Source organism: Ailuropoda melanoleuca, chromosome 7 (assembly GCF_002007445.2).
Source record: "Ailuropoda melanoleuca isolate Jingjing chromosome 7, ASM200744v2, whole genome shotgun sequence".
Lineage (NCBI taxonomy): Eukaryota > Metazoa > Chordata > Mammalia > Carnivora > Ursidae > Ailuropoda > Ailuropoda melanoleuca.
Genome location: NC_048224.1, coordinates 51,034,090 through 51,060,892, shown reverse-complemented (window position 1 = coordinate 51,060,892; position 26,803 = coordinate 51,034,090). Strand labels below are relative to the sequence as shown.

At 42.5% G+C, this 26,803-nt stretch overlaps 1 protein-coding gene across 13 annotated transcripts in view; it reads left to right on the top strand.

Annotated features, from left to right (window-relative positions):
- Positions 1 to 26,803, top strand: part of MAPKAP1 (MAPK associated protein 1) — a 240,187-nt gene that overhangs the window by 191,350 nt on the left and 22,034 nt on the right. For 11 of the 13 annotated variants that reach the window (XM_034664520.1, XM_019796487.2, XM_034664518.1 and 8 more), the window contains 2 exons: positions 6,007 to 6,147; positions 20,295 to 20,432. In XM_034664520.1, the coding sequence (XP_034520411.1) occupies positions 6,007 to 6,147; positions 20,295 to 20,432 (279 nt within the window). Of the gene's footprint in view, positions 1 to 6,006; positions 6,148 to 20,294; positions 20,433 to 21,597; positions 23,483 to 26,803 lie in introns of those variants that run through there. The other 2 variants (XM_034664522.1, XM_034664521.1) reach the window with 2 other exon arrangements.

The window sequence follows — 26,803 nt, the reverse complement described above, 5'->3', positions numbered from 1 at the left end:
CTAAGTGTCTCGCTCAGTTTCAGTGAAATCACATATACAAAAACACTTTTTGAACGAAAAATAGTTTTAGTTATAATTAGCCTTGATCTGATCACCTGACAGCAAGCCTGTTACTCTTGTGTGTATCCAAGCTTTCTATTTGTGTTTGCTTTCAGGTATGTAGCACATACACAGCTGTAACTGCCCTTTTTTGTCTCATGATGATTGTCCAGTGGACATCCAGGCATGCATAAGAACCAGTAAAGGTAGTGGCTCTCAAGCTTCTTGGTCTTAGACCTCATTACACTCTAAAAAATTATTGAGGACCCCAAAGAGCTTTTGTTTTTTGGGTTATATCTACTTATTAGGAATAAAAACTGAGAAAATTTTAAATATTTATGAATTCATTAAAAAGTAATAATAAATCCATTATGTGTAAACACATTTTTATGAAAAATAGTATATTTTCTTTTCTTTTGTTTTCCATTTTCTTTCTCTGAAGAGCATTTATTTTTGTTCCATCAGGAAGATAAATTATTGACTAATCACCTGAACCAGTGGGCACTGTTTTATATATGCTTTTGCAAATTTCTATAGTATCTAGCTTTATAGAAAGCAGCTTGATTTTTATATCTGCTGCGTTCAGTCTGCTATAATTTATTGTTTCAGTTGTAGTATATGAAGAAAATTTGGCCTAACATAGATACATGGTTGGAAAAGGTAGGAGTATTTCAATAGCTTTTTCAGAGAATATTGGATATTAATTTTCATTAATATACCAAAACTCAAGTGATTGATTCTTAAAGGTTAGTTGCAATGTGAAATCAGAACCATATCGATGAACTTGTATACTTGTTATTACTTTGTGCCCTTATAAGATAATAGGCATGAAAAGGGCAAATGATGTCTTAATCTTACTGTTGTGAAAATAGTATTGAGGTTATGGACCCCCAAAATAGTTCTTGGGCATCACCCCTCCAGTGGGTCCTAGACTGTACTTTGAGAACCACTGACTCAGAGTTTATAGTTACCTACCCAGTCTGTCTCCTTGCTGCTGCCTGTAGAAGGTTGTGAGGTGGGAGGGGATGGAGAAGCACAGAGGAAGGAACGTGGACTTGGGTTCAACAGATTTGTCCCAGCTCTGCCTCTTCCCAAAAATGGAATCTTGGGCAAGGTTTTGGCCCGCCCTTAACCCTTGATATCAGAGTTAGGATTTGAACCTACATCTTTGAGTTCTGTGTTCCAGGTTCTTTCCAATGTTAGTAAGCCCCAAGTCCACTTCCCAGCCCTTGGCGCCCTCAGCACCTCCTCTTTCTTTCTTTGCTGCAGGCTCTAGACATTGCCTGCCTACTCCTTCCCTCTGCCCCCTCTTGCCCCGGCCTGGTTTTGCCATTGAGATAGGTGCCATTCCTGTTTCCTCCTTTCTCATTCTTTCCTCTAGATAGCTAGGCTCCTTCCCCTCTTAGATTTTATCCCGCAAACCTTTACAAATTGCAAATGGGCTGTCTGTTATTCTTCCAGAGCCGGTGTCAGTCCATCTGAGCGCACTGGTGCTCAAGTCACTTTTAGGCCCCACCCCAAAATTTGATCTATCACAATACATCTTTGAGTTATTGCAGCTCGAGCGTTTTGACACAATACATTATGGTAATCCATGGCACATAGAGACATTAACACTCCCGACTTTGACAAAATACATTGTGAAGTCTTTGAAGGCACCATTACAATTTATCTTGTCATTCAGGAGGAGACCCAGTTCAGCATTAATATAGATGAACACAGTGTGGCTTTTGTTTCGTTTAATTGCTTGTGACCTTTTTAATTGCTCATTTAACAAAATACCAAAGGGTTATGTTTCAATTAAATTAACAGTTTGGGAGTGTTTTTTTTTTTTTTAATATGTTTATTTCTAAAACATTCTGGTTCTCTCTTTTTTTCACTTGGAGTAGATAAAAATGTCTTCTCTGGAACAGAAGTGGGTTTTTAAATGTGAAATTGGTATATAGTAATAATTTTAACATGCAAATGGTATAGTGCTGGTGTATGTATGGTTGAGTTCACTCGTTTCTGGAAGGGTACAAACAGTAAAGGTATACATGAGTCTTTGAACTTTTCTAGTCCAGAAACATGCTTTTGGTATGATGCTCTGTTTCAGATGTTTTTTAGATATATAGTGTGTGTTGCATGCACCATTTATTGGGTGCTTTTTTTCTGCCTTGTATCATTTTCTTTGTGTTCCTAATACCAAGTCTGTAAGCTCCTGAAGATAGGAACCCTGCCTTATCCTCACCAGTGTGCCTCCATAGTCTAGCATCCTGCTGGCATGGGGAGAGTAGTTGCAAGTTATATGGCGGGCTGATATATACACGCACACATGTCCCCTCCAAGTGTGGCACTCCTGAGCCTACTTTGAAAAATGGCTGTGTAACTCTGAGACCAGAAGTTCAGCAGATGACCTGCATGGGGGTGGGCAGCACCCCCAGGCGTATTCCCTCCCTCCCTACTCCCCCAGGTGCTGTTGCCCTTCTAATCACAAAAGCAAACACACCCCTTGTCATCTGGGGCAAGGCTCAGAACTTCCCCAAGTATCAGAGGGGCTTAAATCCTCAAATGGGATATGAATTTACACTGTTGGAGAGTAGAAGGTCAATGCAAGAAGCATTAGTGTGTTGAGCCAGCTCCAGCTATATAAGTCTTGAACAAAATTAATATAAGGAAATTGACAAGCCTTGCTGGTTATTCCATAGCTTTAAGACCTCTACTAAAATCCTATCATCTCATCTGCCCATTATTAACATTTCAGCAAAATATAAAGTTTTCATTAATCTCCCACAGCAAATTTAGGAGTGAAAACTGGCACTTGTTTGAGCTTTTAGGACTACATTAGCTGGTGTATTAAACAAAATATGTCATTCTTCAGTAGCTTCTGTAAGAAGCTAAATCAATTTCCAGCCATATTTATGCACCACTTTATCTAAAAGCATCTGAATTATCATTTACAGCTAAGATGCTTTATTAGCAGCTGGCATTGAAATTGCTCAGTAAAAAATTATATGTCACGTTACAGTAATTTTTAAATTGGTTTTAATCCAACATCATAAAATGCAAAACTCTTAAGTGTGGGGTTTTTTTTTTTTTTTAGTAATTGGCATTTTAGCATAATGAGCTGTTACTCCTTTCCAAATCAAATACCTGCGATATTTAGAAAATACTAATTAGTAAGGAAAACAGAAGTTCTTGAGCTAAGTTGTATCTAATAATGGCATTTTCTCAGATAAGATGGCTTTAACTGATTTTTAAAACATGAAAGGATTTTAATATTTCACCAAAATTCTCCACAACTCTCCTATTGAAAAGGTTCTAAAAATAGAAATAAACATATCTTCATAGTTCTTTTTCTGTAAAGTGTGTATTGGGGAAAGTGAATGATTATTTGAAGCTCTGTAAATTCTAGCCAGCCTCTTGGTTTAAGAGATGGACATTACCCAGAAGACGGTAGTGCTTGCGATGATGGCCCCTCTGTCCAAAATTACAGGTGTCCCAAGAAAGGTAGCAAGGTTACTTAATGGCCCTTACAGATGCTGAGTGTAACATTTCTGATCCTAGCAATGTGATGTTGGTTAAATCACTCAGCCTCTCTGATCTTCACCTTCCTGTGGACATAGGAGCTTGTATTCATCCAGTAAATTTTTATTGACCACTTGGTTTATCCTGGGCGTGGTAGCACTAGCAGGGTCTAGGCTATAATGGTGAGTAAAGCAGTCACTCTGCCTGCCCTCTTGGGGCAGAGACAGATAATGACTGGCTGTGACTGCATTTGCAGGAAATTGGTGGGTGCAGTGGCAAAAGGAGCTGTACTAGACTTGGGGGCCTGGGGTCAGGGAAGCTTTCCCTGGAGTGTCACTTGAGCTAACCTCCAGGAGACCTGGAGGAATAGGTCAGGAGAGAGTGAAGTGGAGAGAAGGCAAAGAGGACAATATGCACAGATGCTCAAAGATGGGACCATATCACAGGCATTCAGTGAATAGCCCATTAAGCGTGAGACTGCATCTTCATGGTGGGGAGAGCATTATTATAGGTGCTAGAGTTATTTTAGCTGGGAATAATTGTAGTGTTTGGAAATCAAATGTGCAGTTCCTAATAAAAGAGTTCAATGTAAAGGCATCAGAAACCAACTTTGACTTAAAAGCGTACCCTGTAAGCAATAACTGTGGGAAGGAAAAGTGTGTAATTGTCAGGCTGCCAGTTGTGTAACAGAATTGTCCCATTTTACACCCAAATCTAGAGTTTTCCATTCCTCCAGCTCTGTCCCAAGGAGTTCTCCCTGGATTTCCCTGTGGGCCATCTCTGGGTGTTCTACTCAACAAAGCTTAAGGCACCCTGCTCTGGTTGGCCTCTGCTATACAGGTGCTCCCATCCCACTGGTGAATGGCACCAGCAGCTGCACCTTCAGAAGACCCCATTTTAAACTCTGGGGGACCAGAGATAATTTAGCTTTGCTTAGTGTGGCCCTGGGCACATGACTCTACTTCCCAAAGCCTCAGATTCCTCATCTGTACCTGTCAGTACCCACCAGGTTGTCATGAGGCTTAAGTGCACATGTAAAGTGCTTAGCACCATGCCTGATGTATAGTAAGCAGTCGTACACACTGGTTCTTTATGTATTTTATTGTATTGTATTTCATCTTCTTTATTTAGCAGAATTTAGCAAGAGCATACCAGCTGCCTCTACTGCTTGCAGAAGATACAGAGATGAATGAGAAACTTCACTGACTATCAAAAAGCTTCCAAATTAGGCCAGATTAACCACTCCGCAATTTTAGTGCAAGGCTGAATGTGGTCCTCTATGACAGTAGAATAAAATGACTGCTGTTTGTTAAGTGTATTATGTGTTAAATTCTTTAAATACATTTTGGCATTCTGTGCATAATAAAAAACTGGGGTTCAAAAAGATAAAGTCACTTGCCCAAGATCATATAGCAAGTTAGAGGCGGAGCTAGAAATTGAATCCTGGTCTGTCTGGCTCTGGGGTCCAGTATAAACCAACCGCTATGGAATTCAGGAGGTAGGGTTTGAGCTGCCCTGGGTGGAGTTTTGACAAGTCCAGGGTAAGATTGGAAGAGGTGTTCTAGGCCACCATATGAGCAAAGGCCCAAAAGTAGAAAAACCTGGACTTGTGTGCAGTCTAAGGAGTTTGAGAGGAGCTGCAAGAACATATGGATGAGAAATGACAAGTAAAATTGAAAAATTATGTTTCAGCCAGATCATGGACAGCCTTGATTGCTTGGCTGGAAACAGTGCCTCATTCAGGAGGCCATGCAAAACCAGGGAAGATTTTTGAGCACCAGCCTTCTTATTTGTCCCCAGTATCACATATCAGAGTACTGAGCACGCACAAAGCTCTCGCTGAATATTGAATGAGTGAATAAATGATCAAAGCTTTAGAAAGCTGTATGAATCAGAAAGTCCTGTGGTGGCTGGATTGCAGAGAGTGCCTGGTGGCCAGAAGGCCGGTGAGGAGAGTGTTACAGCCATCCGAGCAGGAGCAGGCTCGTGCCTGTACCAGTGGAGACTGTGGGGTGCAAGACAGGAAGCTGATGAACAGACAGTTTGAGAATCTTGGAAGGCACGAGAATTCTTCAAGAACATGGGTTACTTTTATGATCAGAAAAATTATTATTAGGAAAAGAAACAAGAAGTGTGACCACCCATACTTTTGTGGTTTCAGCTTACTCTCGTGGAGATGGAGAGCTTCTGGCAAGCAGCAGTTTTTCTATCCTTGCGTATCCCTGCTGCCCAGCCAAGGGCCTGCCATAGAATAGGCAGTGTTTGTGGAATTAATTGTTGAATGATGAATATGCTACCATTCTCTGTTTACTGGAATGGCATTATTAAGTCATCGCTCAGCCTTTTCTTCTCCAAATTAAATAGCCCATATTATTTTAATTTATCCCAAAGCATTTTAAGCAGACACCATTTGCCAAGCTTCATGTATCTTTATGTGTTAAACTGCTTTTTCCTCCCCAGGTTCAAGGGCAGACGGAGTTTTTGAGGAGGATTCACAGATTGACATAGCTACAGTACAGGATATGCTTAGCAGCCACCATTACAAGTCATTCAAAGTCAGCATGATCCACAGACTCCGATTCACAACCGATGTCCAGTTAGGTAAGTGCCTGAACTGGTGATGGACCAGACCCTTTGTATCAGTGGTCAGCGTAGAAACAGGGGAAGAAACAGCATCCGACTTTTATGTGACCTGAATGACTAACAGTAATTTGTTTTCAGAGAAAATGTTTAAACATTGAAATAGAAAGTGCCTCCTTTTCCCCACCTGAGCGCTCTGCCTCGTCTTCTTTTTTATGAAGCAGACGATTAGAAATAGAACTAACCCGAGACTCTTTTCAAACTGACTGACTTCTCTGAAGTTCCATAATTCTTATCATTCTGTAATTCTCTTACATGCTATCCTTAGAACTCCTGGCAGCTTTGCCACTTGCCTTTTTTTGCTCAGGTGAATTCGTTGCTTATTCATTCATGCCTTTATTCAGGAAGCTTTTTAATGATCTCAGAAGTTATATTTGAGTCCTCACCAAATAATCCAGAATTAACTTTCAATTAATATTTGGGATTAATTTGTTCTGATTAAGTGCTAAATTTCTGTTTTGACTTACACATAACAGGAGTAGAAAAAGTGTCAGAGTAGTCAATATTACATCATCATCATCGTCACGGCTGTCATTTATGGGTACCTGCTGTGTAGTAGGCCCTGTGCTAAGTGCTTTGCACGCACTACTGAACTACCTAAAAGGTAGGTATTTGTACCTTCCCCATCTAGCAACAAAGGTAAATGAGGTGCCAGAGAGGTGACACCTCATGCCCAAGCTTACACAGCAGGTAGGTGGTAGTGTCAGGAGCAGAACGCTGGTCTGGCCAACTTAAGTGCACCTGCTCCCTAAGAAAGGACACTGGGAGGAGTGGGAAGCAGTTATGGATGCCAGGCTTAGGGAGTTGACCTATACCCTGGCTCTGCCACCTGCCTCTGCCACACCGTCCCTTCCCAGGCCTCGTCTGCTTGTGTGTGAAGGGAGGAAGTTTGCACTCCAACTCTGAGGCCCGCTGATTATAGGTTCTCACAAATACTCTGTATGTGTCTCATAATAAAGTCTTCTACAATGTCATTGTTAGTCTGGCTAATTTGTAATAAGCCTCAAAAATCTCTTCAAATTAAAAAAAAAAAAAAAAACTCTTCAAATATTCCTCCCCAGCCTGACTGACCGGAGCTTGAAGCACCCTGACAGTACCGCTGAGTAAGTCCGAGAGGGGCACCAGACTCAGAAGCTCTGAGTCGTGGCTTTGCCGGTAGCCAGCTGCATTAGGCAAGTGTGTTCATCCTGCTGAGCCTCGATTCTGGTCTAAGTGGGAATATCAGTAGCACCAGCTTCTTCAGACTGCCTTGGGGAGCAAGTCAGATTGGCCATGTGAAGCACTTAGCACAGGGCCAGGCGGGTGGCAGACTTCCTGTAAATGAGAGCTGTTATTGGAACGTGCAGAGGACAGACTCTGGAGCTAAAAGCCGGGGTTCAAACCCTGGCTCATTTATTAGCTGCATCACCACAGGCAAATGGTTCAGAGCCTCAGTTTCCTCATTGGCAAAGCGGAGACAATAGTACCTATCTCATAGATGCGGTGCTTCTGGGCACAAGATGTCATCACACGTGCAGAATACTTACAAAGGCACCTGGCACGGAGCAAGGCCTCAGGAAACACCAGCTGCTAGGATGATGGTGATTCTAACAAACTAACTGGATGAATTAACACCCAGGGACTTTGAACCAAACCATAAAACCCACCTTTTTTTCCCCTTTCTCGACCTGTTTCAGCCTCCTCACAAAAACAAAATGCTGGATATCTAAAATGGGGAAAAAATGCTTATTTTATAATGTTGATTCTTAAAACATAAAAATCTTTGGTGTCTTTCTTCCTGGGGCTGCTTTTCCTGGTTCTTCTCATTGAAATAAAAATAATGAGGGTGCTCAAAAAGAAGCCAGATTCAAAAAAAAGGGGAAAAGGTCCATACTGTGTTATTCCTCTATATAACATTCAAAAACAGTGTCTGTGCTATAGTGGTGAATGTAACTCCTTCCAAAAATACACAGTAACCTATTGTGTACAAGTAATGGTGGTGGTTATCCAGGGGGAGAGGAGGCTGGAGTGACTGCAGGGAAGTCTTGGGACGCTGGTACGGTTTCGTTTCTTGATCTGGGCACTGATTACATGAGTGTGTAGACTTTGTGGAAAAATCAAGTTATAGATACTCTTAGGACTCATGCACTTTCTGTTGCATATTTCTAATAAAACTTTACTGAAATAAGAATTCTATTCAGACATCTAGTTTGTGTTTGCCTGCAGTACCTTCCCAGTAACAAAGGAGTGAGTCTAGTTTTAAGAAACCCAGTAAGTAGCCCAACTGCAGCCAGGGTACAAGGCAGGGATTTTTGCGGGTGAACATCATCAGTAAGCCCACGGATTCCCAAGGTAAAAAAGCAGTGCTTTGGAAATATAACCAAGATCGTGGGCTTCTTTCCTATGCATATTTCCCACGGCAAAAAAGCCAAACTTTAATTCATCAGATTCTGACATGTATATTCACTTAAAGGAAAAGGCCCACAAAAGGATCTGTGGGAAGAGCCCTAATCTGTAGTCAGGACTGGGTTACCTGCAGTGTCACCCTGGACAAGTCCCTTCTCTTTTCAGTCTTAGTTTTTGTCATCTATAGAATGAGTTATAACATTTACCTTTCAAGATAGAAAAAAAAAGTTGTCTGGCATTTAGAGGCTCTATTCTGAATAGAGGCTCATCTTAGTGTTGCTCTTATTGTCACTGTTACCTATTTTGCCTGTAGCTTTCTGTCTTAGTCTACCATCTTGAAATTAACCACATCAGTCAGTTTAGGTAGTGCCTCTATTGGCCAAGTTTCACTTGTAGCTGCAGTGGAGGAGACTTGTCAGGTAGAAATGGATGATGATAGTGGTGCAGATATCTCTCCCTAGAGCAGTAGCTCTCAAAAGTGTGACTAGAGGCCCGGTCCCAGTCACCTCTGGATGTTTCCAGTGGTACCCATGGCACCCTCTGGTGGAGAGACATGGCTCCAAGGAGCTTCTAAACAGTGAGATGTTGCCAGAATATTAGTTTCAATTATGAATCTAAACTCAATCTTTAGGATTATAAACAGAAATTTCATTAATTAGTCCTAAGGAATTTTGTGACAGTCACAGAAACTGCCCATGAGTACTAAACCATGCGGTGAATAAATTAAGCTCATTTCCTGTTGCCGTGTAGATGAGTTCCATATGTAACCCCCTCTCTGTATTAGACCCCCTCTCCCTCCTTGCAAAGCAGGCAACACCCTTTCATTTTCACAGTAACAACAACAAAGATGTACAGAGTGATCCAGGAATTCTTTCTTTCCGAAACTGAATCTACTGTAAAGTACAGGGCAGCAAACAGCATACCTTTTATGAGCATTTGAGTGAGCAGCTGGATTTTGAGATCAGTAAATAATTTATTTTATTTCAACTGACTAGCCAGGTGCTTCAGATCTTTCCTGACACTGATGGATGGTCTCCTCCACTCATCCATCCTGTGTCAGTCAGAGCAGAGATTTCACTTGCCCCCTGTGGCAAGTTCTTCTAAGTGGTAAGTGTCTGTGTGCGGCATTTCCCCAGCAGCCCTGCTGATTCCACAGAAAACTGCCTGTCCGCTCTGAGTCAGTGGTACGTAGGAGCACACAGCAGCGGCAGCGAGCAGAATTCCCAAGCTCCGCGGGGCCATCACAGCTGCTTGTCTCCTGATCGGGCAGTCGTGGCCCATGCTCCCATTTTACCATCTGCCATCTGCTCTGAGAAAGTCAGGTGAGGAGGGACTCAAACTTGGATCTGCAAGACCCAGACTTAAACTGATTTTCCACCAGACTTTTCAGTGATTGAAAAACTTTATTGGAGTCCATTCGTGAAACTTAGAGCAAAGACCTGATCTTTAAATAACATTAACATGAAGAATTATAATTTTTTAAAGTAGTTATTTATCAAGTGTTTGTTGCTATGTGCCAGGCACTTTACTGATCACTCTTATATTCTTATCTCCTGTAATCGTATTGCTATTATTGGATAGTACTGATATTATCTCCGTTTTTTTTATGAGGAAACTAGGATATAGGGAACAATTACTTGTTAAGTAATGAAGCTGGGATCAGAACCCAAGACTGCCTAAGGCTGAGTCCTGCACCTAACTATTGTATTATGTGTTGAATGCAAAGTATCATTGCACTAATGCTCTGTAGTTCTAGGACAATTTGCGGTATGCGGTGAACTTTCACCCCATCACCTTATTTAATCCACATAGAACATTACATTATTACTCCCATTTCGTGACTCAAAAAAACAAGGCTTGGAGGAATAAATGAAGTAATGTGATGTTCAGAGAGATTTTAGTGTTTACTGGCACACAGCTATTACTTAATAAGCACTAACTTTCTTTCCCTTCCTCCCAGCCATCAGGATATCCAGTGGGATATCCAGTCCCAATAACAGAACTGGGACTGAAGCCCAGTCCCGTACAACAAACCCAATCCATCAAGCCGTGGATGCCTCAGTCATTAATAACTTGCCTTCACAAAGGAAGTGATTACTTGTTGTTGGCCAGTTCCAAAAATTCTGCACATCCTCACTCTTCTCCTTGCCCTAGCATCTGGAGGTCAGTGTCAGTGTAGCATGTGTGCTGCTGTTCCATCCTCCATTTGCATTGTCAGTCACCGCACTTCTTCCCTCTAGGCCCAGGCCTGACCTCAGAACCCTTTCTAACACAGCCCTGTAAGCAATCCCTAGCAGTCAGTTGAAGTTGGTTCTTAAGTTGAAGTCTATTCACCATCCCTGCTCTGTCAGCCTGAAGAGCTTACCACACAAAACCATCATGCCTAACCATTCTGTTATTTTTCAAAAACATTCTTGGTTGAGCTTGTACCAAGTTGAGGTCATTTCCATTAACGTGATCTCCCGTGTATCTGATCCTGTGTGTCTGGCCATAGGATCAGGCACTAGGACATGTGCTGCCCAAACATGCCAAGGCTGACGGCTTGAAGTGGGTTTGGAGAAAAGCAAACTAAAAAGGTCAGAAGGTGAATGCCAGCCACCATCTAGGAAGCCCATAGTATCCTATCAGTAAGTATTCGTTGGCTGCCTGGTGGAAGCTGAATTATGATGCACTAGCCAAGGGGCTGCCAGAAACCCATACAAGAAACAAAGCAGAGAGGACCAAGATACCACCATTGTATACCTCTTATTTACACAGTACGTTAGAGCAGTGATTGCAACCCTAACTGTGTATCAGAATCACCAAGTCCCTGACCTCATCCCGGACCTGCTAGCTCAGAATCTCCCCTGAATTGTGTGGCTTGGGAAATACAGCCTCTTGGTATCCAAAGGACTTTCTTGCCCCTTATCTCTTTGTCCAAGGCTTGTTTTTATTGACTGGGCAGGTCAGCCTGGCTTCCTCAGTACAGGGCCTCAGGCTGAGAAGTGCTTTGATAGTTGTGCCACTGTGCCAACTTGATGCCTTCACCTTGTCATTTGTCAGGACAGACCTTCCCCACGGCACCAGCGGTTTAGGTTCCTGCATCTGTACTATCCCGTGAAGCCCGTTGGTGTCATAATTGCACATATAACCTAACATCATTCCGTAGAAGATACACAGATTCTCTGTAGGATTTACAGATAAAGACTGTATCATAAGATAATCTTGCTGAAAGGTTCCATGGTTACCTCCACCGTCTCTTCATAAAACAATCCATATGTATAATCCTAACACTTGTGATCCTAGTATCAAGTACAATAGCACATATCAGAGAGAAGGCACAGAGGTTTCATCTCATCAGCTGACTCCAGTCAAGTTTGTAATGGCCGCCCCGAGCATTATGCTGAGGCAGCATCTGGAGCTGCGTCTGAGGGCAACGTGGAGAAACTCTGTGATTGATTAAAAATGCCTGCCCTGGGCCCGAGCATGTTGAGAGGCAGCATATTTGCCATCTATTGTCTTCCCTGGTTTATCTGTCCTATTGCAGGTATTATTTAACCCCCTAGTCAATACCTACAAGCCAGTGCTCAAGGAAGACTTCATTACAGTGCCGTTTCTTGATACACAATATGCAGACTTAAGAAGCACATCAACACAGTAATGTGAATGAAGGCAAACAGATGTGACCTGCACTTTTTTTTTTTTCCCCTCTCACTCTGGTGCTCTGTGTGGCTCTCTGTGAATAAAATACTTGCCCCTGTTATGTTCCAGTTCAGGTACCTATGGAGTATAGTTCGAGTAATTACATAATCTGGAAATGTGGGTTCTTAGCAGGTGGATGGATTTTCCCTCTGTATTTCTGTTTCATTTTCTTACTGAATACTAAGGAGATACCCTCCTCCATTCAGATGCACAAAAATGATCATGAGAGACATCCATCACACTTAGCTCCAAAATCCCTGGGTCCACTGAGTAATTTGAGGATGGCAATTCTAATATCACATGATTGTTCTGTCCCTGTTGTGACAACATTTTCTGAACCAAAATTTGGAGTAGAGCTTAACAAGTACTAGTGAGCTTATGAAATAGCAGGACAAATACTACCAAGATTGCCTCCAGAATTTTTTTTTAATGACATTAATGCTTAATGCAGTGATTGGGTTGAAAGAAAATCCCCTGATAGGGAATGTCAGAAACTCAGGATTTTTCCTAACCATGTACCTTCCTCTAATTCCCTGCTCCCAGATCTACCCTTTTGAGAACACCTGTTGAAAAACCCAGGGTTACTGTTGACAGCATATTGGGTTCCTTAGATGGTTGAGAAAGCCTTGAGAATTGGAAAAGTTGAGAGCCACCAGCATAAAGAAATTCATGAGGATAGGATAAGGGAGTGGCCATCAAGGTTCTGTATTCCTTTTACCATGCCCTCACCCTTGGCACTTAAGCTCCAACGGTGTACCAGGGCCTGGACGTGAGGAAGATCTGGTCTTTCCCCCACTCTACACCTGGTATCATAAATTCTCTTAGGAAGTGGCGTACTGCTTCCCAACCTGACACTGTAAGCTCACCTGTATCTGTTTACCAGGAGAATATTAGCTTGGGAAACTTACTCCCCTAATACACACTCGTTGTAAGTGCCTTCTTTACACACAGAGCTTAGTCCTCATCCAGGGTCAGGTGTTACTGAGTGAAACGGTCCCACATCTCATTTGGCAAGCTCCACCCTTGTGCTGAGCTCTGTGCTGAGTTTGGCTGTACATTCACGGTCTCATTCATGTTCAGGCCACTCCTTAGTTTTCATTCCAAGGATAATGGCCTAGTCAGGTACACTCAGACTTGTCACTGAATCCCTAACTGACCACACATTGGAATTGGCATCTCTTAGCTGTGGTTCCCAAAAGGTTTCAGATGGTTAGCCTTTGAACAGAACCAGTGATTCGGGGGCCTAGTACCCCACTTGATCGCAAGAATGTAAGGCTCGACTGGGTCTCATTATAGTTGTGGCCAAAATATGATATTGTCATCTATTTTGAGTCCCTAAGGGAGACAGTGCTTTTCATATTGTAATGCATTTGATCACGATGTGAATATACCCACTATATAAACTTAATGCATTGAGACAGGAGAGCGGGTCTATTTAAATCCTGGCCTGATAGTCTGGGGATATGAATTATGGGTAGAGCTCTGTCATTAATGGGTGACATCAGACAAGTCATATCCCCACCCTGAGCCTCAATTTCTTCATATGGAGAATGTAAGCCCCAGACTAGGTGATCTCTGAGGTCTCATTAAGCCCAAACAGCCTTCGTATCTGATCCTGTGTGTAAATTCAGACAAGTTTCAAAGACTTTCCTGACTGCTCTGTGGATGCTATCGATTGGTTGTGTGGATTCAGCACAATCCACTCCAGCAAAGAGTTGTTCAGTGGCACTCCCAGGGGCTTTTCCAGGCTTTCATAGGCTCTAGGTAACCCGAAGACAAGAGGATTGTAGAATTATATGAAAAGCTACTCCAGGATTTAACAACAGTGGAGCTTTTCTAGTCTTAGATTCAGAGTTGTAGGAAATTGATGAATGAACCACAGCTCATGATGTCTGAGCAAATAAATAATAACTCAGGAAATACACTGAGGCACGGAATATTAAATGCCCTAATTTTTGCTGAATTGGTGTTTTAGCTTCTTAGAAGGACATTTTAAATGTGCCCTAGGGGAGGCTGTGCCTCCTGAGAGTCAGGCATGTGCCTGTGGGACAGTGGGAAGCGGTAAACTGGTCAGGACACACACTAGAGTTGATCATCTAGACCTGGGCCTCAGCTCAGCTTTGCCATTTACTGACTTGATTGACCCTGAGTAAGTATGCCATTTCACCTTTGTGCCCTTCATCTCTAATAACCTTACTAATAACTGATTGAGCCCATAATTATGTGCCAGGCACTCTGCTGAGTTTTTTACATGCTTGTGTCACCCCATCTTCATGACATCCTGGAAGTTGGTACTTTTTGTTACCCCCTTTTACAGAGGAGGAGGCTCAGGCTTACTAGGGGAGAAGTACATTTACCCAGGATAACAAGAGTGGGAACGTGCTGCCAAAAGCAAGATCTCCAAACTAATGACCTAGAGACCTTGGAGGTGGTCGGGGGCAGGGGGGGGTCCCCTAATACAAGTGTTTCCACAGCTCCAGATGTGAGAACAGTCTTCCTGATGTCAAATTGAACTACACCGGGAGGTTGTGGGGAAGAAGTATGGCCAATGACACTTGGTGATGGGAGATTACTACCAGGATGCATCGTGTTAGGGTATTGGTCTCCCCAGCTGGACATTCATTCTGGATCCTGGTGCTTTCAAAGCTGGGATGTAGAGCAAGTCCCAGAGATAATACCCCCAGACTGGAGCCAGGCAGGTCCCTTGTTCACATCCCTCCTGGGGCTCCCTGAGCTCCCTGTCCAGACCCTCATTGTTGGGTCTGTGTCACATCTCTTAGCCCAGTGCCTAACCCCTGATAATGTCATGAGAAGTAGTAGTATAGGTCACCAGCGACGTATTAAGCACTATTCCAAGCACTTTATAAGTCTTATTTAATCATCACAGAAGCCCAAGAGATAAATTCTGTTATCACCATTTTACAGTAACTTGTCCTAAGTCAGTCACATGGTTAGGAAGTAAGAAAACTGCTACCATCCCTAACCTCTCTGCACTACTGCCTTCCTGATTAGAAGTGTGGGAAGCTCTCAGTAAGTCTCTCTACACAACAGGACCCAGCACAGGGGCTGCCCAAAGTAGGTACCCAGTCTGTTAGCAGAAGATGATGTACATGCTAATTTCCTTTTATGGAAATCTGGTTAGTTAAAGTAGACGAGGGTCTCCTTGTGATAACTCTAAAGCCTTGGACAAATAGTTTCCCCAGAGAGTTGTATATACATTAGAGTTGCATTTTTTGTTTATTTTGAGCTGTCTTGTTGGGAAGGATTTATATGCTGGCATTGACATAGGACAGCAATCAGGCATTGTTTTCTGCCTTTGACAGTTGGCGTGATAGTTTGCTTCCAGTGAAGTTTGACTCACTGTATCTGGAAGCTGTCAGAAGTAGGAGCATGAAAAGGTCATGATGGATGGCCATGGATAAGTGGGTAGGGGAGGAGAGCTGGTAAAAGAAGACAAGTGTCTTCCCTTATTTCTGAGGGAAGGGGCTGACCCTGTCCACTTCAGGCCAGCCCTCATGCTGTCTTCCTCCCTTCCCACAGCTGGTCAGGTGGAGCCTGCCAGGCACGGTTTGTCGGGGTGGCCCCAGGGTGGCCATAATGCCGCCACGGGAGCCCTTCCCAGCGGCTCAGCCACTTGGATGTTTGAAGGCTGCTAGGTGGAAGTAGCCTTCATTTAGGGCTGCTTTCACGATTATCAATCACAGGATTCAACATACTCCCTTCCCCACACTGTAAAAGTTGGGAAAGGTACTGAATGCTGAAGTAGAAACCAAGAAAATTTCAGCTCCTAAAATGATATTTGTTTTTATTTTGGGTGAAATTTCTGTTTGGAAAAATACAGAAAAGGAAAGGATGTAATCCTGCTAGCCAGAATTGACCACTGTTACCAGTTTGGAGCATATTTGTTAGATCTCCTTTCTGTAAATATTTTTCCTGTCCTTTTCATTTAGCTTCACAAGAATTATTCCAAATCAAAGCTTTTCTCATACGCAGTTTTTCATGTTTGTGTTGTATTCCTTCATGGTTGGATTAACTACTCCTCTGTTGGCCATTTAAGTTGGAGAAATGTTAACTTAACAAGCCAATTTCCCTTGTTTTCTTGGACGTATGTTTATAATTTGAATTACTTAAAAGTGCCTGAGTGACACTTTAAGGAGCACGCCTCTTTCCTTTGGGACTTTACACAAAAGCTTTAGCCAAGGACATTAACCATGCTCAGTGGTCACACAGAAGAATATTGGTAGGATTCCATGCTCCTGTTTTCCATATCTGAACAAAAATAGGTGTGTGTTTATTGGCACTTTTGAATGTTTATTTGTTCCTTGGTAAAAATTGAAAGAGGATATTAAAGACTAGTTAAGCAGAATTCCTCATTATGTCTGGACCCAACTGAATGAGGCTGTGCAGAGCAGTGGAAAGTACCATACTTGGGAACCAAGTAGCGCTGGGCTTAAAAGCTCCCCAACCTTGGACAAGCACCTTCACCCCTCCTAGGGCATGTTATATAGAACACCTGGCACAGTTCTTGCAGAATAGCATAGTGGCTGAGAGGACAGATTCTGGAGCCACATTTCCCGGCTTTCTCGCAATTCTAGCTTTGCCGCTTTTTAGCTGTGTGGTCTTGGGCAAGTTACTTAACCTCCCTGTGCTTCAGTTTTCTCATCTATAAAATAGCGGTAAATATAGTAACCAATGGGATAAGGGTGTCCTGAGATTTGAATCAATGCACACAAAGGATTTCTAACCATGCTAACATGTATTTGGTGCCAGGTAATGTTCACCCCTCTTTGCCCCTGGCCTGGACTGTGGTGCCAGCCTCCTCATAGGTCTTCTCTCCACCGGCCTGCTTCCTCCTTCCAACCAAAAAGGACACCTTGACTTCCACGGCAGGGATAGAAGAGGTCTCTGTTGGCTTCCAGGCTAGGTTCTGGGGATTCTATTCAGCAGCGGGTTCTGGGTACGTTCGGGAGAATGGGCTCCACGGCTAGACTGCCTCAGGCCCTCCTGAACTGGAAGCAGAGGGTTGTCACTTGTGCAGCAAGAACAGATCAGCTCCTGTGGGCTGTGTGCCCTGCTTTAAGAAGCTGAGACTCCTGCACATCTCAAGTAGGGTGAGATTATTTAATGTACAAAAGGATTGTTCCCATCAGGAAAGATCCCCCTACAGGTTCCTTTAAATAGTGACTCCTCTAGGCAGGCAAGTGTTTTACAGATCATTAACTACTTGACTGAAAGCCTGCAGGGCAGAGAAACTTAAAACTCAAGTGTTGGGAGCCCCTGCCAATTACAGATCAATCCAAAATGAATATAAAGTATCTCTGGAACTAGAAGTCAGTGGGAAAATGTGATTTGATTCAGAAAAAAATCTGATTTACAGGCAAGTTTTTTGGAACACACCAGTTGTTTAAGTGGTGTTCCACCTGCCTGCCCATCTTGAACCTAATGCATTCATCTCCCACATCTTCATCCCCAAATGCCAGAATTGGGGTTCCCCTCTGCGAACAGTGACTGCACAGTAACCCCCGGAAAGGGCGTCATTGGGAAGGCGCTCTTGTGGCCGTGCAAAGCGCAGGCAACTGATGCCGAGATACAGCCTGAAATGGATGAACTCTACAGTAACAATTTGCAGATAAAAATAATAGAAGTTAAAGTGTACTTTACATGATAAAAGAAAGATGAAAGAGGACGAGAGTCTGTTACATCTGAGATGGTTACAAAAGTCCTGCTTTGTGAAGTAGGCTCTGTTGAAAAGATTGATGCCATGGGGAGTGACCTTGGCTTGGAGCAGGAGCTGGTGATGTATGTATGAGCATCCCTCTGCTAAATGGACCCAGATTTGTAGCACTAATATACATGGGAGCCCAGAACCAAACTCAGTATGGCAATAAATCAACAGCCACTTTGGGTGTCATTTCTGGTTTATATTCCACTATTGTTCTATCACTTTAATTCATGTCACTATCATCTTTTCATCTGGAACAGTTTTATATAATTTTCCAGTGGAGTTACCTGACAAATCCTATCAAATTAACAAGGTACATTAACAATATTGACTGACTACGGCTTCAGGAGTTTCGGGGCCGTAGAACAAAATTTTAAAGCCGTGCCTCTCTGGTGATGATTTGTTTTTTCCCCTCTCTTTCTGAGAAAGGAATGTGGGGCAGGGTTTATTCCACATAAGAGATATGCACATTTATTGTGCTCTGCTCGTTTTTGACTTTTATAAATGTCAAAATAAGCAGAGGAAGAAGAGGGGGACAAAAAAAATAAAAATAAAAACCACTTGCTACCAGCAGCCATGGCGTAAGTACTTTTCTTTCAGGGAACTATAGAAATGTCCAGATCTTTAACAATTAATGACCAAATTGGAGGGAAGAGTGTAACTGGGTAGTCGTAATCTATTTTAAGTGAAATATAATAAAATTGGTCTCCTGATACATTCTCACCCTCCTGAAATCATCTAGACCTGAACGGCCAGAGTCCATTGGACTTATGACATTATGCCTAATTGAAATATGGTGTTCCTGAAATATGTCTAATGACAAATTCCAGCATTCAATTAATAAAAAAATACCAATTGTTCATCTCTTCCAGAGACCACACAGTAATGACCAGGGTTAAGCAACTGCACTGCATTGTCTCCTCTGAAGGCAGCAGACGAGACTCTCCTAGAGTCTGTCTCTACAGTCTCTTGCCTTTGTCTGACTGCTATTTGGGATTTCTTTACTCATAAAATAAAATAGAAGTGGAGTGTATGGCAGACCTAATCACTAGAATTTTTTTTGTATTTGTTTTCTTGTTTAATTTTCAATTTACTCTCAGACTGTGGTCATTGTGTTATTTGGGGGTTTTTTGTTTCTTAATTGAGTTGTTTCTTTTATCTGCTTTTTTTTGGTCTCAACCAAAAAACGTCGTATCGAAAAATTTGAGTGTGATCCATGGGATGAAATGTATTAATTCTGATTGTCTTTTTGTTGCAGTATGTACATTCGATGGTTTTAATTATCTCCTATCTACTTGATTTTGCTTTTTTCCATTTTGCCCCTGACCTTTAAAGTATGGCCTAAATATTAATTACTTTCAAGATTCTCTCTGGGGCCCACTCTGGAAGGCATATTGAAGGTTTTTGTCTCATTTCATGAACAGATTCCTCGATTTTCAGCAAAAGGGGACGAAGAGAGCATCTAGCCTAGATCGTGTGTGTCAAGCTGAGCATATACTGCTCAGTGACACTGGGAGAGCAATTGCTGTGCCTTGCCACAGTTATCCTGGGACACCTTTTATCCCTGGCATTACCTTTGTTCTCCTAAAACCTTTGCTCCCAGTCACCGTACAGTATGTTATGTCTTGCACAGCTCTGAAAATGAACCTGAAGTGGCAGTATTTAACATGCTGGATTCCTGTTATAACGTCTTTGTTGCATAAAGCTCACACCCAGTGCTGTTTCTCCCTCAGCAGAGAAGCAGTGACCTCCACAGACTGAAGCCAAGCTCCAAGACTTGAACTTGGAAGGTTTTATGTAAAGGACCCTTTGATCCTCCTGTGACTTCCTCTCAATATAGCTTGGATAATTATTTAGTGTCAGAGAAAGGAAGAGAGAGATTTTTCCTATTTTTAGTGTGTAAGATTTTTCTAGATCAGGAAAAAAAAAAGACCACTGATCAAAATTGTTTTTTAAATGAACCTTATGTTATGGTTTATTTCATTACAACACAGAGGTGTTATTTGGGTTAATAATATGTAAGTAGACTCTGTGTTGTATCTGTGGTACATCGAAGACGGTATGTTTCTTAATACCTTTTTTGTATCAGTTTTGGTGGTTTCTCCCCCCAACTCACCCACCCAGGAAACCAGGCTGTGCACTTCTGTGTGCCATTTGGAGTCTCTTAAGTGGTGGCATCCCCAAAGCCGTTGGAAAGAGCTCTTGTTCATTCAATTTAGGATTTACAAAACAGGTCAAATGATTCCACTGAAATCACTTACACCTTCCACTTTTTGTGGCTTCTTTTTTGTCCTCCCACCCCTCCACCCTGGCCTTACAGGTATCTCTGGAGACAAAGTAGAGATAGACCCCGTTACGAATCAAAAAGCCAGCACTAAGTTTTGGATTAAGCAGAAACCCATCTCAATCGATTCTGACCTGCTCTGTGCCTGTGACCTTGCTGAAGAAAAAAGCCCCAGTGAGTAGTCCCTTTTATTTATGTCTCCTTTCTCTCTTCCCCCTCTTCCCCTCTGTGTGCTGGGTGCCAGGAGAATATATTGCCACCGTGTCCTTTTTTCCTTGGGTCTGTTTAATTCATTACCAGAAATTTCTTTTAATCAAACAGGATTGTATTATGGTGCCCAGAGCCTGACATGGGCCCCCATCCTGTTAGGTCTTGATGGCAGTAGAGAACCTCCCAGCCGGCTTCTGACCTTAGGAGCCCCGCCCTGGGGACTGGGGGCCTGGGGGCAGGTTCCTGCTGAGAATTTGTCTCATCAGAGCCCTCATTTCACTTTGTGCTCCCTTCCTATTCCCATTTGGGGGACTTGAGCAGTCAGACCTGGACCTTCCTTCCTTCTTTGCCAGATCAAGGGAGGCTGGGAGATTTCCCGTGGCAGCCAAAGACTAGATTTAGATATCCATCAAGCCGGAAGTGTCAACACCCTCCAGATTATTGGCAGCTGCATGACCTACCAGCTCATAATTAAACTCCTGCCTGGTCCTGTAGAAGAGATCGCTGCTGGGTTGGCACTCCTCTGCTTAAATTATCAAAGTAGATACAGTCTGGTTGTATATTTTGGCATATTATATTTTTGCAGTTAAGTAATTGAGTGTAGCATTTAGATTAATCATTTTTAAGACTTCAGTCCCATCAAGAGGCAGAAAGGACACAGATCACACTGAAATTCCTCCACGGAAAAAAAAAGTTTAAACTGTACAAGAATTCGTTAGTTGTCTGGGAAAGGCCGCAAGACAGCGGTTGTCAAGAGTCTGGTACATACCAGCATTGCCTGTGGAGCCTATTTAAAATGCAGTTCCCCAGGGCCCATCCCCACTGGGTTCTTTTTTTCTTTTTTTTTCTTTTTTTTTTCTTTAGGATGTATTTATTTTATTAGCGTGCTCAGGAGTAGGGGGAGGGGCAGAGGGAGAGAATCTTCAAGCAGACTCAACGCTGAGTGGGGAGCCTGACGCAGGGCTCAATCTCACGACTCATGAGATCATGAGATCATGACCTGAACCGAAACCAAGAGTCAGATGCTTACCCAACTAAGCCACCCTGGCGCCCCTCCCCATTGGGTTCTGATTCATTAGCCTTGAGGATGATGTGAGCTTCTAATTTTTGTTAATCCCATTTATTCCAGTGCCCACTGAATTGGGGAACAAATGTTATAAGGAATGACATACTCAAAAGGAACAATAACTAAGAAATGTAAAGGCCAGCAAGTGTTTATAATATGGTTCGAGTTTTTGAGGTAATACCGACTAAAGAGGGATCTAAAGAGCACAGACCCCCCTGAGGGGGTCCTATGGACAGGGCATCTGCCACATTGCCTCATTTATGGGTGGGTGTTTGTTTTGTCAAATCTAGCTGTGCTAGGCTACATAGTCTCCTCCTTTCAACCCAGTAGTCTCCAGCTTGGGAAGAAGGGAGAACTTAGTGGTACAGGGGGAAAGGGAGCAGGCCATGCCCAGCCGCTCCCCCCTCCTGCCATTCCTGTTATCCCAGTGAGGGGATTCTGCAAGATGGCTGCCAGAAGGGGCTGGTGAGGAAATTGCTTACTGTTCTTGGCCCCTCGCCTCTGCCTCTAGATAAACATCTTCTTCCTAATTCCTCTCACTCCAGCTTATCAGCCAATAAAGATGTCATTATTCTAGCATCTTTCTTCCCAAGAATCTGGATGCTTTGAAAAGTAACATTTTGCAAATTCTCCATGTCTCTGAGAAATGAAAGGCAATCACTTACATGTTGCATAGAGGGATAAGCTGGAGTAGAAAGATTAGGGGAAAAACTCGAAACAGGATTTGGATTTCCTTTACACTCATACCAAGACACTCACTTGCCAAGGAAGGCTGTGTGTGGTTCAGGCACTGAAAGGTGAGGGGTGTAACACACCCTATCTAAGAGTCAGGGGGAAGGAAGAACAGATGCACAGCCACCACCTCCCAGTTGCCTCTTGCCATCAGGCCATCAGGAAGTAAGTATTACCCATCTCTGAGAGCGATGCCAAGTTCCAAGCCGTGGAGATGCAGAGCTAACGTGGGGCCCACCATTTCAATATTGGAATCCCACAAGAGAGTCTTCTGTCTTATTTTCAGACCTACTGGGTGGTTCTTTGTAAAAACTGCACATGTGAGTCTTAAAGAGGTTTCCTTCCCTCTCACTCTGGCTCCAGAAAACTAGAAATTGTGATTTCCCTCAACAAAGAGGCGCACTGCCCCAGTCAGACATTTCCCAAGTCCCTGTGCCCCATCACAGTGCTTTCCAAACTGTGTTCCTCAGATCTCTAGGTTCTCAGGGGACGTCAGAGGCCTGGGGGTGGGGGAAGGGGCAGGTTTGGGCATAAGGCGTTCCCTTCAGCCAATAGAGTGTTACTTTGAGTGTTACTTTTTTCCATTTTGGGATTCTGCATTTAAAAAGTCAACCTTAAAAAAAGATTTTGCTGCTTAAAAAAAAAAAAGGTTTAAAAGTTGCAGGCTCACAGAATAGAATCCAGACTCGTCAGCCTGGGAGTCTTTACAGACATTGACCACTCCAGGCTCATAGCCCATAATTTCCCATCTGAACTTGGGCTGTGGTCACTGTGAACTATTTGCACACAAACACACCTCGAACTCTGTGCTGCTGCTGTTCCCATTGCCTAGAATACACCTCCCCGCTGACCCTCCGTCTAACTGACAAGCACCTCCAGTTCCTCATGGCTGGCTCACTCATTTTTCAAGGTCCAGCTCTAGTGTCAGGCTCTCTCTGTAACTTTGTCCCCAGGAGTTTGCCCACACCTCCAGCACAGCACCTTTCAAACTGCTGTATTTATTGACTTGAAGTCTGCCCCTCTCTCCCCACCCCCATCTCTGTGCTCAACTGATCCGGGAAGGTTCCTGTATCCTCATCCCTAACACAGTGCCTGCAGGGTTGTCCTCAGTGAATGTTTGCTGTCTTCAAACAGAACTTAATGAGGCCAGAATTTAGAAACCAAAAGTTTCTCGGCATAATTTATGTTGTAAAGTGCCCAAACAAAGATGTATTAACTGAATCAGCTTGATGCTATGTTATTTTTTTTTTATGATTTCCAGTATCTTCATCAAATTAATTCAGTGACTTAATCTAAAAAGTTCATCTTCAAGACCATCATCAGACCACAGAATTAATCTATGGGGCTGCTGCTGCTTCTTCTTTTTTTAAAGGATTAATGGTAACCCTTTTTATCTTTTGTGTCTGTTGAACCTTAGAAAAAAGTTATTTTAACAGCACTAAAGAAATGAAAGTCACTATATTTCATAAGTTTAGCCTGTGATTTTTATCAGCATAGTGATGTATGTTTGTAGCTGAGTTTACATCAAAAATTATTCTTGGGGCCTTCTTGAATGAATTATGGCAAAGAGAGAGAGTCTAGAAGTAGATAAGGTTTTTGATTTCTGCAATATATTTCCTTTTTCATGTTTTTATCTCTCGTAACACAAGTGTCTTGCCAAAGACTGGAACGTGTGACCAACTGAAATAATTTAGTTGTGGAAACAGCAGACGTGTTATTAAACAGCCTTCTTTACAAAAAGGCATTAAGTGTTGGGAGGATAATGAAGTTGTCCCAGTCTGTCTTGAGACATGTTTGTCAGAATTTTGAACAGAAAAGAAACGGTTTTTAAAACCTTCGAATATGGCCAGTTTGCTGTGTTTATTGAAAAAGCCTCTGTCAGACCATTAATTTGGTCATCATAAGGAACACAGCTCAAGTTTAATTGACGCCATATCCAAAAAGTATGTGAATAGCGGGCTTGGCAAAGGGACTGAGCAATAGAGCGCCTGCAGTGAGACACATAATTACACATACCATGGATCAGAAAGACCCAGAATCTGCAGCCGTGCTCCATAAATAGTCATTCTATGGCTCTCTTTCCATCCCCTAACTTCTCCCTCTTAGGCTGCGTTCTCAGAGGGAAGATTTATTGCTCTGTCCCTGTGAGTGTTTAAAGACCTGGAACTTAATGACTAAATAGATACATGCCTTAGAAGAAATTTGTACATATAAGTATGGACTCTTACCAGAGTTAGTGGAGAACATCTGTGTATCAAAAGCTCTGAGAAATAAAGAATAAATTCTGCCTTTCTAGATTGGGAAAAAACAAAAAAAGGCTGCATGCTGCCATTATTATTCAAATCAGTGATTTCGCTGTCTGGTTTTGCCACTCCTTAGGTTATCTTTTGCTTTTTTGAAGGATGTCACAAAACTCTAAAAGATGAATTCATTTTAATTCATTTTAACTGAACAAATATGTATACAGCACATAGGAGGGGAGAATGTTTCCATATCAGAAACTACCATTGCATTCTCCATCCTTATACAGGTCTAAACCTAGGCTTTGGATGCAGCGGGCTCTCTTTTTAAGTGCAAGCCTCAAATTCCAACACTGAAACAAAAGCAAAGGACCTTTCTTTTAAACTAACACCCTTCAGAGACTCTCAGGCTGAATTTAAATAAAGTACCAGACTCAACCATGCCAGGTCTGGTTTTATCATAAGAAGATTGTGCAGGTTTCGAGTCTTTAAAGGAAGCAGCCTATCATTAAGAAATCAGATTTAAACCTTAATAAAGTAGCTGTCGTCTTTATAGCTGAAAAGAGCTCTGTATCTCAATTAAGTATAGATAATAGAAAATCTTAAGGAAGCAACATAATAGAGGTAACCTGATTACGTTCTCTTGCAATAGTATAATTTAAAGGAAATCTGATTCTGTTGATGCTGGTGGAGGATTTCTTGTTTGGTTGTTTTTGTTTTGTTTTTGTCCAAAACAGTGTTTGGATACAGGATAGGAACTCTTTGGGAATGAGTTAACCACAACTGCAGGAGACTGCCAAGCCCTCCTGAATAGAACCTGCTAGATATTTGAGATGAGATTCAGTTAAGGTTATGAGTTAAATTAGCTGGGCTTATTGGTGACCTCCCACTTAAATGAATCTTTCTTTTCATAAGTACTTGACAAGATCTGTAAAGTAGTGTATTTAATTTACTAATTAAATTAAAGCTACTGAATAATGATTTGTCCACATTGCTTTAGCTTAAATAGAAAAGATCAGCATTGTTGTGATCTTCAGCAACCTTAATGGCCAAGCCAGTTAGACACAAAGGCCTCTTGTGTTTTATAGGTCAGAAGTACATAGGTAAGCCCAGGCTGTAATTGAATTGCCTACACTGCACCCTGCAGTTGCAGATTCCCTTTGCCTTCTCGTTCCATTGTTGCACTGGGGCTTAAGAGAATGTTAACGCGGTAATAGGCACAGGGCCTTCCCCATTATACGTCTTGCTATCGAGCGGTTCTGCATGACTAGTTAAAGAAGATGGCAAGAAGATTAATGAAAGCAAGGCTAATACAGAAGGGGGTACTTTTGCAAGACTTCTACCGAGGAGATATTAGAGCTGAACCAGAGCTTGGCTTTTTCTTTATCCTGTGACCTTTGAACCTGCCTTACTGTTGAGAGCTGCCAGGGAAGTCGACATTTTGATTGATGTTGGTACACGAGTCAGTCTTTCCCATTGAATTCCACATCTGCACGAAAATAGCTTTTCCAGCAGAATTCATACTGGCCAGAAGTGATAGCCAAATTGATGGCTGAAATGCTTTTATGTAGTTTTCATTTAAACCTAAAGGTATTTGATGGTTTAATTCAGTATCCAGTTTTCATAGATTATAAGCATTCACTTATATGTCCTTAATGGGTTCATCAACTCATAGTGAAAGACCAGCATTAAGAGTGTTCAGAGGTTTGCCAAAGAGCTCCAAGCAGGCTTTATGGAGGAGTAAAAGCAGTCATCAAACAAAACCTTCACCATCCTCAAAAAGGAAAAATCAGTCTGAGGGCCCAGGCAAACTGACTTTGAGGTTTGTGTATTTAAAGCAAAGTGTCTCACTGTTTCTGGAAAGCTACAGCTGGGGAAGTCTGAAATCTTCTGTGTGTATCCCACCTCAGCCCCAGCTCAGAGGCTCTCTTGATCCACCCAGATGCTGAGTTCCCTGACCTTGTCTTTGGGACACTAGCATCCCATCTGAGAGGGATTGTTATGGTCTACTTGTAAGACAGCCCCGTGCAGATATGAACCTCTTCATGTGTTCCCACTAATTCTGTTACCTTGCTTGTGGAGCTGCAGGCCATTAGTGTGTGTGTGTGTCTTTGAATGTGCCTTTGTGTGCATCCCCCAACCCTGTCCCAACAAAGAAGACTAGGTAGAATGGTAGAAGGACTAAGGTTTCGTTACTAAAATCGACTTGAGCATACCCCAGTCCATATTTGAATCCTCTGATCACCTGATTTCCTTTTTTTTCTATTTGACGGGGGTAGTAGTTCTAGCAGACAACA